This window comes from Acinonyx jubatus, chromosome A3 (assembly GCF_027475565.1).
Source record: "Acinonyx jubatus isolate Ajub_Pintada_27869175 chromosome A3, VMU_Ajub_asm_v1.0, whole genome shotgun sequence".
In the NCBI taxonomy this organism is placed as follows: domain Eukaryota; kingdom Metazoa; phylum Chordata; class Mammalia; order Carnivora; family Felidae; genus Acinonyx; species Acinonyx jubatus.
This window is the reverse complement of record NC_069388.1, coordinates 42,990,532-43,002,572: the sequence shown is the minus strand read 5'-3', so window position 1 is coordinate 43,002,572 and position 12,041 is coordinate 42,990,532. Positions and strand designations below refer to the sequence as shown.

Below are 12,041 nucleotides of genomic sequence, written 5' to 3'. Positions count from 1 at the left end.
CATGCCCTCAGCAGACATGGACCAGAAGGTGGCACCAGGCAATGAGAGTCAGGTAAATGAAGAGGAGCATCACATCCCAAACACTGATCATGTTTAAATCTTCATGGCATTTCCTTCCCCAAATTTTCCAATGTGAGAGTCTCCTGGAAAAAAGAACCCCCGAGTTCCACATCCCTAAACTGGAACCATCTGGATGAAGTCAACATGCTTGAGGCTAGATCATCCTCTACATGCCCCTTGCGTGGGCTAAAAGTGTCCTTAAAGAAACAAAAGCACATACCCACCTGTCTACCTCCCTCTCTTCCTCTTTCCCTTGCTTCTCCTTAAGAGAAAGGACTCTGGACAAAATTCCAGGCTATTGCTGGGGTCCAATATGCTAGCAAGAAGGGTCACTTGGCATTAAAAAGTTACACATGAAGCCTCTCTCTTTTCCACTTCCTTTTTTTTTTTAATACGAAATTTATTGTCAAGTTGGTTTCCATACAACACCTAGTGCTCATCCCAACAGGTGCCCTCCTCAATGACCATCACCCATCCTCCCCTCCCTCTCACCTCCCAGCTACCCTCAGTTTATTCTCAGTTTTAAAGAGTCTCTTATGGTTTGGCACTCTTCCTCTCTAACTTTTTTTTTCCTTCCCCTCCCCCATGGTCTTCTGTTAAGTTTCTCAGGATCCACATAAGAGTGAAACCATATGGTATCTTTCTCTGTATGATTTATTTCATAACACTCTCCAGTTCCATCTGTGTTGTTACAAAAGGCCATATTTCATTCTTTCTCATTGCCACGTAGTATTCCATTGTGTATATAAACCACAACTTCTTTATCGATTCATCAGTTGATGGACATTTAGGCTTTTTCCATAATCTGGCTATTGTTGAAAGTGCTGCTATAAACACTGGGGTACAAGTGCCCCTATGCATCAGCACTCCTGTATCCCTTGGGTAAATTCCTAGCAGTGCTATTGCTGGGTCATAGGGTAGGTCTATTTTTAATTTTTTGAGGAACCTCCACTTCCTTTTTCTATGTAGTTCAGATGAGTACCCAAGGCTGGTCTTCCCCATGACAACATAAGCCACTTTTAAACCTATGTCAACATGTATAGACTCTGAACTTCAAAGGCTGATGCCACCCTTCAGGTAATAATTGTTCTAACCTGTGCTAACGTGGGATATTCTTTACTTCCTATGAACATCTGCAACCACTGTCTTAATCACTTCCCTACTTTGTTACTCACTGCTGCTATCTTGTCTTTGTTTGTGGGATTCTCCATGCTGTACCTAAAATTGGCATTTATACTCCTACGTAACTTTAATGTTTATAATCAAGAGCTCATACAAAAATAGAAAAATATGAAAACTTTGTTTATTAAGGCAAGAAAGAACATCACTCTTCTGTAGAACAGGAACCCCACAACCTAGCTGTATTTCTTGAATTAGGACATGGTGCTCAGAGGCACCACTCCCGACATACCTCGGCGGGAGGCACTCTCCTTTCCTGCCCACCCACTTTCCTCAGGGGTCCCACTTTAAGCCAATATGGCCTATGTACCCCATATATCTTGACAGGTATTGACTGAGACAAAAGTATGCAATAGAATTCTGGCCAACAAACATGAAGGAAAGTTTGCTAGAGGCTTTGGGGAAGGTCTTAAAAAGGGACATGAGATGGAGATGGTCCTTTTTCTGCCTTTGGACATTACTGTCTGTCTGCATGCAACACGTGGAAGTACACTTAGGTGAATAAAGGAGGGGGAGCCTGGGTGGCTCAGTCGGCTAAGCATCAGACTCTTGATCTAAGCTCAGGTCTTGATCTCAGAGTCACCGGTTCAAGCCCCATCTTTAAAAAAAAAAAAAAAAAGTCAATGAAGGCAATGTACTTAGAAAGGTAAGTGGAAAATGAAAGGAACCTGGACCTGGAGGACATTACTTGAGCCATTGTATTAATGAAGCCTGACCACTAAACATTTTGCTTTGTGATACAATAAATGTCTCTATCATTTAAACCACCTAAACATTTTTTATGCCTATAGCCAAAATATACAAACTCATAGAACCGCTAAGTGTAGGAAGCAATAAGTTAAATGCTTTTACTCTACAAAAGAACTGGAACCAACATGCATGTGATGAATGCAAATTCACCTGTAACAATCTCTGTGTTATTAAATAATTCAGTCTTTATTATACACTGCACATTACACAATTACACACGCGTATCACCATGCAGAAGTATATACATAAAACCAAGTATAATGCAATGTGAAACCCAAACCTTGTGCTGAGTATCAGAGCTAACTACAGAAAATAATATGTTTGGAATATGATGATCATTTCTTCTTGTGATCAGCCTGGTAACAGACTCTATTCCACAAATTAAACTCTTGGAAACACTGAATCCTTTGGAACATGTCTGCTTTAGTGAATGCTTTAGATAAGCAGTATAGATGGAGCTAAGTTTTCCAACATACAACTATTGCTATCACTAGTCTGTGCCTCACAACACAGCAAAGTAGCAAGTACAAAACAGCAAAGCACCCAAGGTGAGCACATGAACAGCAAAGCATCTAAAACAGTGCTTCTCACCTGGAGGGGACTTAGCATTCCTCCTGCCTCTCCAGGCCTTCCCCTGGGGAAGGGACTAACATTTGTCAGTGTCTGGAGACATTTTTGCTTGTCACAACTGAGTGGAGGAACTGCTGGCATCCAGTGGGCAGAGGCCAGGGATGCTGCTAAACATCCTGCAATGCATGGGGCAGCCCCCAACAATAAAGAATTATCTGGCCTGGGGTGCCTGGGTGGCTCAGTCGGTTAAGCATCTGACTTCGGCTCAGGTTGCGATCTCGCGGTCCGCGAGTTCGAGCACTGCATCGGGCTCTGGGCTGATGGCTCGGAGCCTGGAGCCTGCTTCCGATTCTGTGTCTCCCTCTCTCTCTGCCCCTCCCCGTTCATGCTGTGTCTCTCTCCATCTCAAAAATAAACAAACGTTAAAAAAAAAAAATTATCTGGCCTAAAATGGAAATGGTGTCAAAATTGAGAAGACCGGGTATAAAGTGATGTGACTCCTTCCACATGCCAGACACATAAAAAAACTGATTTCATTAACCAATTAAATCTCCAGCATTTATTTTATGTTATTTCTGTGTTTCAGCCAACTAGAACAGAATTTTTAGATTTCAAGGGAACTTTACATACAAATTTCAGGCATGCCTGAAATCTGCTTTATCTGAATGATTTTGCAAAGCACCAATCTACCACCTTCCCGGTATTCCTACACTACAACAGCCCATTCCCTGAAAGCATACTTTGCAGACTCAGCAGGTCCACCTACCTATATGGTGTCTCTTATTCTGCTCTCAACAGTGCAGCCTTCAGAGTGTGCTATGATGAACAAGCATGGTCCCCAATAACACAGCTAGATTGTTCCACACAAGTCAACAAAATTCATGTAGATGGATAATGAGTCAATAAAAAGTACATTTCATCTAGGCCAGATGAACCCAACATAAAACTGTAAATCTCTAATCACGCATACAGTCAAGAAAAATTATTAAATATGGTGGGTATCTTAAACACACCTGTAAAATCTTCCCATCCCCTCCTACATGACCATCCCACTCACCTTCACTTAAAATGCATGTGCCCAATTCCATATGCCATGCCGCACCTCACCACATCATCCCTATGCCTTTCCACCACTGGATTCTAAGCAAATGTCCCAGATATGTTAGGATTCCAAGGGATGCAGAGTGGCTGGGACTGGGCAGGCGGGGAGGGCCTACCTCCAGGGGACCCCATTCTCACAGACTATAGTGTGAATGTGTCCACTAGAGCTGTAAGAACATGTGACTGTGCCAAAGGAAAGGGTACAGGGAAACAAAAGGAGGTGTGAATGAGGTCTGAACTGGACAACATGTGTGTTTAAGAATGGGTGGCCTTGGGGCGTCTGGGTGGCTTGGTCGGTTAAGCGTCCGACTTCGGCTCAGGTCATGATCTCATGGTCTGTGAGTTCGAGCCCCGCATCGGGCTCTGTGCTGACCGCTCAGAGCCTGGAGCCTGTTTCAGATTCTGTGTCTCCTTCTCTCGCTGCCCCCCCACCCCCCCCCCCCGTTCATGCTCTGTCTCTGTCTCAAAAATGAATAAACGTTAAAAAAAAAATTTTTTTTTAAAAAGAATGGGTGGCCTAAATATGGAAAGAGCCCAAATGTCCATCAATGGACGAATGGATACAGAAGATGTGGCATATATATATATATATATATATATATATACATACATACATATATATACACACACACACACACACACACATACACAATGGAGTATTACTCAGCAATCAAAAAGAATGAAAACTTGCCATTTGCAACTATGTGGATGGAACTGGAGGGTATTATGCTAAGCAAAATTAGTCAGAGAAAGACAAATATCCTATGACTTCACTCATATGAGGACTTTAAGACACAAAACAGATGAACATAAGGGAAGCAAAACTAATATAAAAACAGGGAGGGGGGCAAAACATAAGAGACTCTTAAATATGGAGAACAAACAGAGGGTTACTGGAGGGGTTGTGGGAGAGGGGATGGGCTAAATAGGTAAGGGGCATTAAGGAATCTACTCCTGAAATCACTGTTGCACTATATGCTAATTTGGATGTAAATTTAAAAAAACAATTCATTCATTCATTCATTCATTCATTAAATAAAATGTAAAAAAAAAAAAAAAAAAGAAGGGGTGACCTGTGGTGTCTGGGTGGCTTAGTCAGTTAAGTGTCTGACTCGATTTTGGCTCAGGTCATGATCTCTTGTTTCGTGGGTTTGAGCCCTGCATCGGGCTCTGCACTGACTGTGTGAGGCCTGTTTGGGATATTCCCCCCCCCCCTCTCTCTCTCTCAAAAATAAACATTTAAAAAATTAAATAAAAATAAAAATAAAAATAATGGGTGGCCAGAGCAGACTTGCTTGTCATTTGGAGCCTGGCTAACAGATGTGGGTCAGATGAAAACAATGCCAAGACCCTCAAGGAGCCCCAGGATGGCCCCAACTCAATTCTAGAGAGCTACCTGAAGAGAATGGTGTCTCCTCGTCTCCCATGATGCACAGATGCTGATGTGACCACCTGTCTCTCTTTTAGGACAGAGCCCAGGGCTGGAGCTGAAGAAGGACCATCACTGCCTGCCTAACCCCTGCAGCTTCCTGTCTGTCTCCACCACCATCCCAAATGACCTTCAGAGTCTGTAGAAGGTTTTTCTTTTTTAATTTTTTTTTAACATTTATTTATTTTTGAGACAGAGAGAGACAGAGCATGAGCACGGGAGGGTCAGACAGAGAGGGAGACACAGAATCCGAAACAGGCTCCAGGCTCTGAGCTGTCATCCCAGAGCCCAATGGGGGCTCGAACTCACGGACCGCGAGATCATGACCTGAGCCAAAGTCAGACGCCCAACCAACTGAGCCACCCAGGCGCCCCTGCAGAAGGTTTTTAAACCCAAAAGGAACCAAGTATGGCTTTGAAAGTGGAGGCAAAAAACACTTCCAACAACAACAAAAAAAAAACCAAAAAACAAACAAACAAAAAACCACAGTCCAGACAGTGTTATAGATATTTTCTAGCAACATTTAAGGAACAGATCATGGTAATCAGATACAAGCTTCTACAGTAACAGAGAAGAGAGAAAAAGAAATAACACACCCAACTAATTAATTCTAAGAAAATAATATTAACTCAATTACAAACCAGATAATAATACAGCCAAAAAAAAGGAAAATGATAAGTCAAGTTCACTCACAAACACAGACACAAAAGCCCTATGCAAAATATTAAGCCAAACCTACCAAATGGTGATATATCATGACCCAAACAGGCTTTTGTCAAGAAATGCAAGGTCAGTTTAAGACTAGATAAGAAAATTACTCCACTGCATTGACAGGTTCTGAGTGGGGAGGACCCATGTGGCTGCCTTAAATTGATGAACACTATTTGATAAAATTCAACATTCACACATATTAAGAAAGTGGGAACAGAAAAGGACTTCCTTAAATCCAAAAAAGAATATCTATTAAAACAAAACAACCCTATAGCAATCACCACCTCAATGGTGAAACAAGAGAAACATTCCCTTTAAAGTTAGGGAAAGACAAGGGAGTTTGCTCTCAACAATTCTGTTCAGCACTGTACTGAAATATTAAGTAGTATGCTAAGATAAGAAAAGGAAATAAAAAGCAGAGAGATTATAGTGCCAAAAGTAAAAATTATCATTATTCTCAGCTGGTATGACTATCTACATGGAAAACCCAAAATAATCTACAGTCTACATATTTTAAGCTATTGGAAAGTTTGTTTAAAAAGGTTGTTGTATATAATAACTAAATTAATGTGTCCTTAGAAATAAAATCCAAAAAAAATGATAAAAATAAAAATAAATAATAAAATAAAATAAATTGAAAGAAAGAAAGAGAAAGAAAGAAAGAAAGAAAGAAAGAAAGAAAGAAAGAAAGAAAGAAAGAAAGAAAGAAAAAGAAAATACAGTACAGGAAATAATTAAATCACACCTAACATGTGAATAAACTTTTAAAAATAACCATTTGGGAGTAGAAATGAGAATCTGCTGATAAAACACTAAAAATACAATAAGGATGAAGAGAAATGATTAAAACAGAATAAATTAAACAAATATTTCCTGAAAATTTTAGGTAATTCGTGGGAGACAGGGCCAAGTTTATCTTATATTTCTCAGGAAGAGGTCTGCTGGTTTAAAGATTTTCTGCAGACAGGTGCAGATGAAGTGATCTGGTTTAAACAAATGTTTTATGTCTCATCTGCATTGGTGTTGTTAAAAAAAGTTCTTAACAGGCAATGGCGAAAAATCTATTGGCCATTTTCCTCCCTGCTAAGCCATACAGAAATGATTACTGGTAAAACCTGAGTGTGGCATGTGAACCATTGGATCTAACACTTTACAAACCAGACAGGCTCTCCATGCAAATCAGAGAAGACTATAATGTTACTTACAGTTTGATGTTATTATACTTTGAAGTCTAATATCTAAAAGAAAATTGTCACCTGTTTGTTCTACAAGAAATCTTTAAAAAGCTGCACTCCATGCCCTCTCAGCCTTTGAATAAAGTGTGGCTCTATTTTAATCAACAGTAATAAGACCAGACTCTTCAAGAATCAGAATTCTGGAATGTCAACAGATCACGACTTCATAAAATGTCCCACTCTCTGACAAAACTAGCTATTCGGACAAAATGATTTAAATGCTTTGTTACATCTTTATATAAAAATAAGCATCACTGGGGCACCTGGGTGGCTCAGTCAGTTGAGTGTCTGACTCTTGGTTTCAGCTCAGGTCATGATCTCACAGTTCACAAGTTGGAGCCTCACATCTCGGACCCAGGTGACTGTGAAGAGCCTGCTTGGGATTCTCTGTCTCCCTCTCTCTCTGCTCCTCCCCTGCCTGCTCTCTCTCTCTCTCTCTCTCAAAATAAATAAATAAACATTTAAAAAATAATAAGCATCATAAGTCATTAGCAAGGGCCAGTTGTTGGAATGCTAGCACCCTTGTTATGACATAAGGGACACTTTCGGCAGGGAAACAGCCATCCCTCACATGTGCCACTTGGAGGCTTAAGTCTTGGTATACAGCTTCAGTCTCCGGCAGCTTGTTTTGGAAAAACAACTCAATCCATAAGATGCTATGCTCTTAGGCACCAAATAACACCTGCTTTCATAACTTCTGTCCCAACAGTTCGTCATAACGTGATGTTCTACCACACCCATTTCATCTAAATGTTCCAGCCACTCAAGCTGACGGAAGATTTTTAGCAGCAAATCCCTCAGAAGCCACATTTTAAGGAATCATTTGTGAAACTGGTCTAGGATGTGTCTTTAGATGTGCATAAATAAGTAACTCTGCCTAAGGCAATGTTAGAAACTAGGTTAGGGCAACAAGAGATGTGGAGAAATACACAAGTATTGAAAATATTCATATAAGCAGAACGTTACATAAAAAAACGAAACAGGAGATTTGCTCCGCAAGCAATGATAAAGGCTTATAGCTCTCTGCTCATGGCAGACAGGGACCCAAGTCATGCATCTGGTCTGGCCTCTAGCCAACGTGAAGAAGAGAGAGTCCCCACCACCATCCTGCCTAACTCTGGGTTCTTATGTGGGCCAAAGGGAATGTGCGAGAAGTCTGCCTTAACTTGGAGAGGTCTAGTTACCAAGCTGGTATCTTTCCTCTTCAACTTCTTTTTGAGAATTTTCTGAATTTACACTTAACATTATATTAGATTGAGTCATATAAAATTGCAATATTGGTGGTAACATATGGTCAAAGAGCAGCAAGGTCATATAGCTCAACCTAATATAATCTATGTAGCATGCATTATTGTATATTACACATTATCAAAATTAAATATTAAATACAAATATAACATTGCATTGATTATTGGTATCCTAATGGCTTTATTCTACATTTCTAATTTTGAACAATCTAAGCTTCATTCCATGAATAAGCATAGATTTCCAACTTGTCATCCAAAATAAATCTCTTTATTAATGTTACCTGAATCTTCAAAGCTCATTGAATATTTTTAAAGAAATAAACTCAAAATCCACTCGGAGAAACTAATAAAGACTGGTTATGAAAACCTAACTCTAATCCTAAACTGAACCCCTTGTTGCTTCTTTCCATTCAGTTTTCTTTGGCTGTTTTCCCAAGAGGCTTATAGACAAGTTTCTTAGAAACACAGACAGATCTTCTCTTTTGTCTACATTCTCCTAGCTCTTTTCACCTTCTAAATTCTTAATCCTGGACTAGAAGTATCATATTTTTTTCCAGCTTAAAGGAGAATGGCATACTAATTTCTCCCCTTCCACTGACAACCCTCTGTAGAGAAGTTTGAATAAACACAGAGTAGCTAGTTAAGTAAAAGGCCTCACTGATTACATTTAGCTTAAGCTCTAAACTTTCCAAGGGGATAGTCAGAAAGATTGAAGTAACAGGACCTCTTGGCAATCACAAACCCAAAAGGAGATAAACTGGTTTCGTTACCAAAAAATGAATTACCCTTTTACCTAAATCAAAATTTATAAAATCGTAAGTTGGCCTGTTATGCTATTTTAAAAGACTGTAAAATCTCCTTTCAGAATAGAGAAGGCCCCAAATGTCTCAGACAGTTTAGGTCTACTCCTTTTAGGAGTCAGAAAGCAGACCTTGGATGAGTCCATGGGCCTCCTCCTAAGATGCGGGGCTTGCCAGGCAGATGTCTGAGAAGTTTATGTGTCACTGTCTGGCCTCTATGTGGAAGAGCCAGGATGATGTGACAAGGCTGCCCAACCAGTCAGGCCCCACATGCCACAAACCAGAATCTGGAAACATTTTAAAGCTCAGGTTCCCTTTTAGTCTTAAAACATTGTTTCTCCTTTCTGGAAAGTGGGGAAACATAATTTTTTAAGAGAGAGAGGGGAATCTAAATTCTTCTGGGGTATCAAAGGAATCAAAAGAATCACATGGATTACATTTACTGGAAAAAACACAATGGAGGGAGAAGGTACCACTGAAATGTGCTGGGTTTTATTAAATGCCAAATGCCTGAAAAATAGTTGAAACATTCAGTAAACAAAAGCATGGCAGGATTGGCCTTTCCTTACCAAAATCTCTTATAATAGTATGTCCAACTTCAAATTACTCGATTTGCATTTCAAACATGACGTAAACTAGGTCAGACAAGAGTCAGCACCAATGACGGATTCCAAATACACCTAGAATATCCATTCACCAGAGATTCAACACCAAAATCCTCCCAAGGAAAAAGCGGTGAAAGTAATGAACCCCTGTTGTTTGCACAGAACATAAAGCCTGTGAATTAGAACCTGATACACTAACCTTTAGAAATTTGGGGAAATTTTCAGAGTCCAAAGAATTTGTAATGAGGAAAGAAAGCAAAAACAGCTTTGTCAACTTTTGATTAGTCTTCATTTTATAGCTTATATCCACAGAAAATCCCAGAGTCTCATTTTAAACAATAGTGTCAATCCCTTCCCACACCCAAACAGAAGTTCCAAAAATGTCTGACTCTGTGACTTGGTTTAGTTTGGTGTTCTCCTCTGATGTTCTCTACCTACTGATGCTGTAGTCTAGCCCAGGGCCAGGAGACAGGTAGCGTGGGAAGAGCCACACCCTAAAATGAAGCAGATGTGCAGATGAGCGCCCCAACTTCTGGGGTGGGTGAGAAGGCCAGCGCAGCATGCCTCATGCTGTGGACAAGGAAGGCCTAGGTAAAGGGAACGGTCTGGGGGACAGGCATTCTTCCACAAGAAGGTCTCTCAGGGTTTGACCTCAGGGACAGGCTGTGCTGTATTCAGGCTCCAGAGGGAATGGGGCAAGGGGAAAAGGTGTCTGGCAGTACTCAGGTAAGTACCAGGGCACAGGGCCAACACCCACTATCAGAGCTGGAGATGAGATGAAGGCAGAGTCTCACCTCATCCACCCCTGAGGTCCAAGGTCAGGACTGATCTTCACACTGTGACTGAGCATGCAACTAGGGACAGGAAGATCCTCGGAGCCTGGGATCCAGGATTGGCCTGGACACTGGAACCAGAGACTTCTTAAAAGCCCTGTACACTAGACACTGGTTCATATCATGCACGGGGGTTTGGCTGAAGGGGCAGGAGTGTCAGCAGTCCAGTCTCCCTTTGAGGTGCTGAACATACAGCCTATTTTAACAAATCTTCTAGTTGAAATAAGAAATAAGTTTTGCTCTGAGGGAAAATTTTTAAAACTTCTCCAGGACTTAGATGATGAATCACATATAATACTCTTAACTGCTCCTAGCTGAGCAGGACACCAAGCAAAGGGGCCTGAGTCCTCCTACAGGATGGCCTCACTGGGCCCAACCTAGAGGATAACCGCTGACCAGGCTGGCCTCCACCTTGGTTCAGGGCAGCACCGAAGGAAGCAGAACTGATTAAACCCATCACCCGGCATCTGTGCTTAATCAGACTGTTGTAGGCCAAGAATCACTGAATTGAACCAAGGGAAAAAACCTGCTTATCCTAATTAGTCTACCTGGAACCACAGGGTCAAGGAAAAGTTCCAAAGCTAATTTCAAGCAGAAAAAAACTTGAAGTGAAAATCATTATCCCTATAGCAGAAGTCATCCACACAGAATAGGGGGATTCATGTCAGCAAAAACAGCTTCCATACAACTCACGTGGTAAGGCAGTAACACATGAAGCCTAGTGACATGGGACTCAGGTCAACAGTAAATACATAAACAAACCTACAGGTAATGAGAAACGGGAAAATCAAACAAGCGATTTGGTTCAAATATATATATCTAGGACAGTCTTCTGATTTCACAGGTCAGAAAAGTGGGGCCTGAGAGGTTAAGTGACTTGATATGAGAACACTCTGTGTTCACCTGAGACCCCCTCATCTCCCATCCTTTCTTTGGAGCCTCACAATGACCTAGGGGCTGAGTAGGCCTCACTATCATCCTCATTTGATAGGCAGGAGAAGAGAAGGTCAGAGAACTCCGTGCCTTCCTAGGTTCACATTTCTAGAGAACAAGAGAGTAGAGGCCTGAGGTCAGGCTTCCTGGGCGTGAACCGGGCTCACCCACATCAAGATGATGAACACATCTAATGACAACCCACTCTATCCATAGTCGTGCCAGGTCCAGAAAGGGATGCAAAGCCAAGGAAGGCAGACCCTCAAGAGAACACCATGCACTGCTGAGGACAGTCTAAGGCGGGACCCTCAAGAATGGATGGAGCCCAGATTAGCAGGAAGAATTCTCAGTCCAGAGGCAAAGCATGAAGGAACAGAGAGAAGTAAATGTGAAAAAATGATCAGGGATGAGCAATGCAGAAGCAGCAGCCTCATGCTCCAACTAAGGAGTGATGAGTGATGTGGTCAGATAAAGACGAGGACATGAACCCAGGCTGAGGATCCTCCAAATCTTTACTCCTGCACCAAGGACCCACTTCAGAAATACTGAGAATCTCAACCAACCACACTCACAACACTGTGATCCTGT

General features: G+C 41.4%; 1 protein-coding gene across 4 annotated transcripts in view; it reads right to left on the bottom strand.

Annotated features, from left to right (window-relative positions):
* DTD1 (D-aminoacyl-tRNA deacylase 1) overlaps positions 1–12,041 on the bottom strand; it is a 193,813-nt gene that overhangs the window by 36,800 nt on the left and 144,972 nt on the right. The window contains exon 5 of one of the 4 annotated variants that reach the window (XM_053200291.1): positions 1,344–1,837. The exons of the other annotated variants lie outside the window; for them this stretch is intronic. Coding sequence (XP_053056266.1) covers positions 1,781–1,837 — 57 coding nt within the window. The 3' untranslated portion in view covers positions 1,344–1,780. Of the gene's footprint in view, positions 1–1,343; positions 1,838–12,041 lie in introns of those variants that run through there. 4 annotated transcript variants of the gene reach the window in all.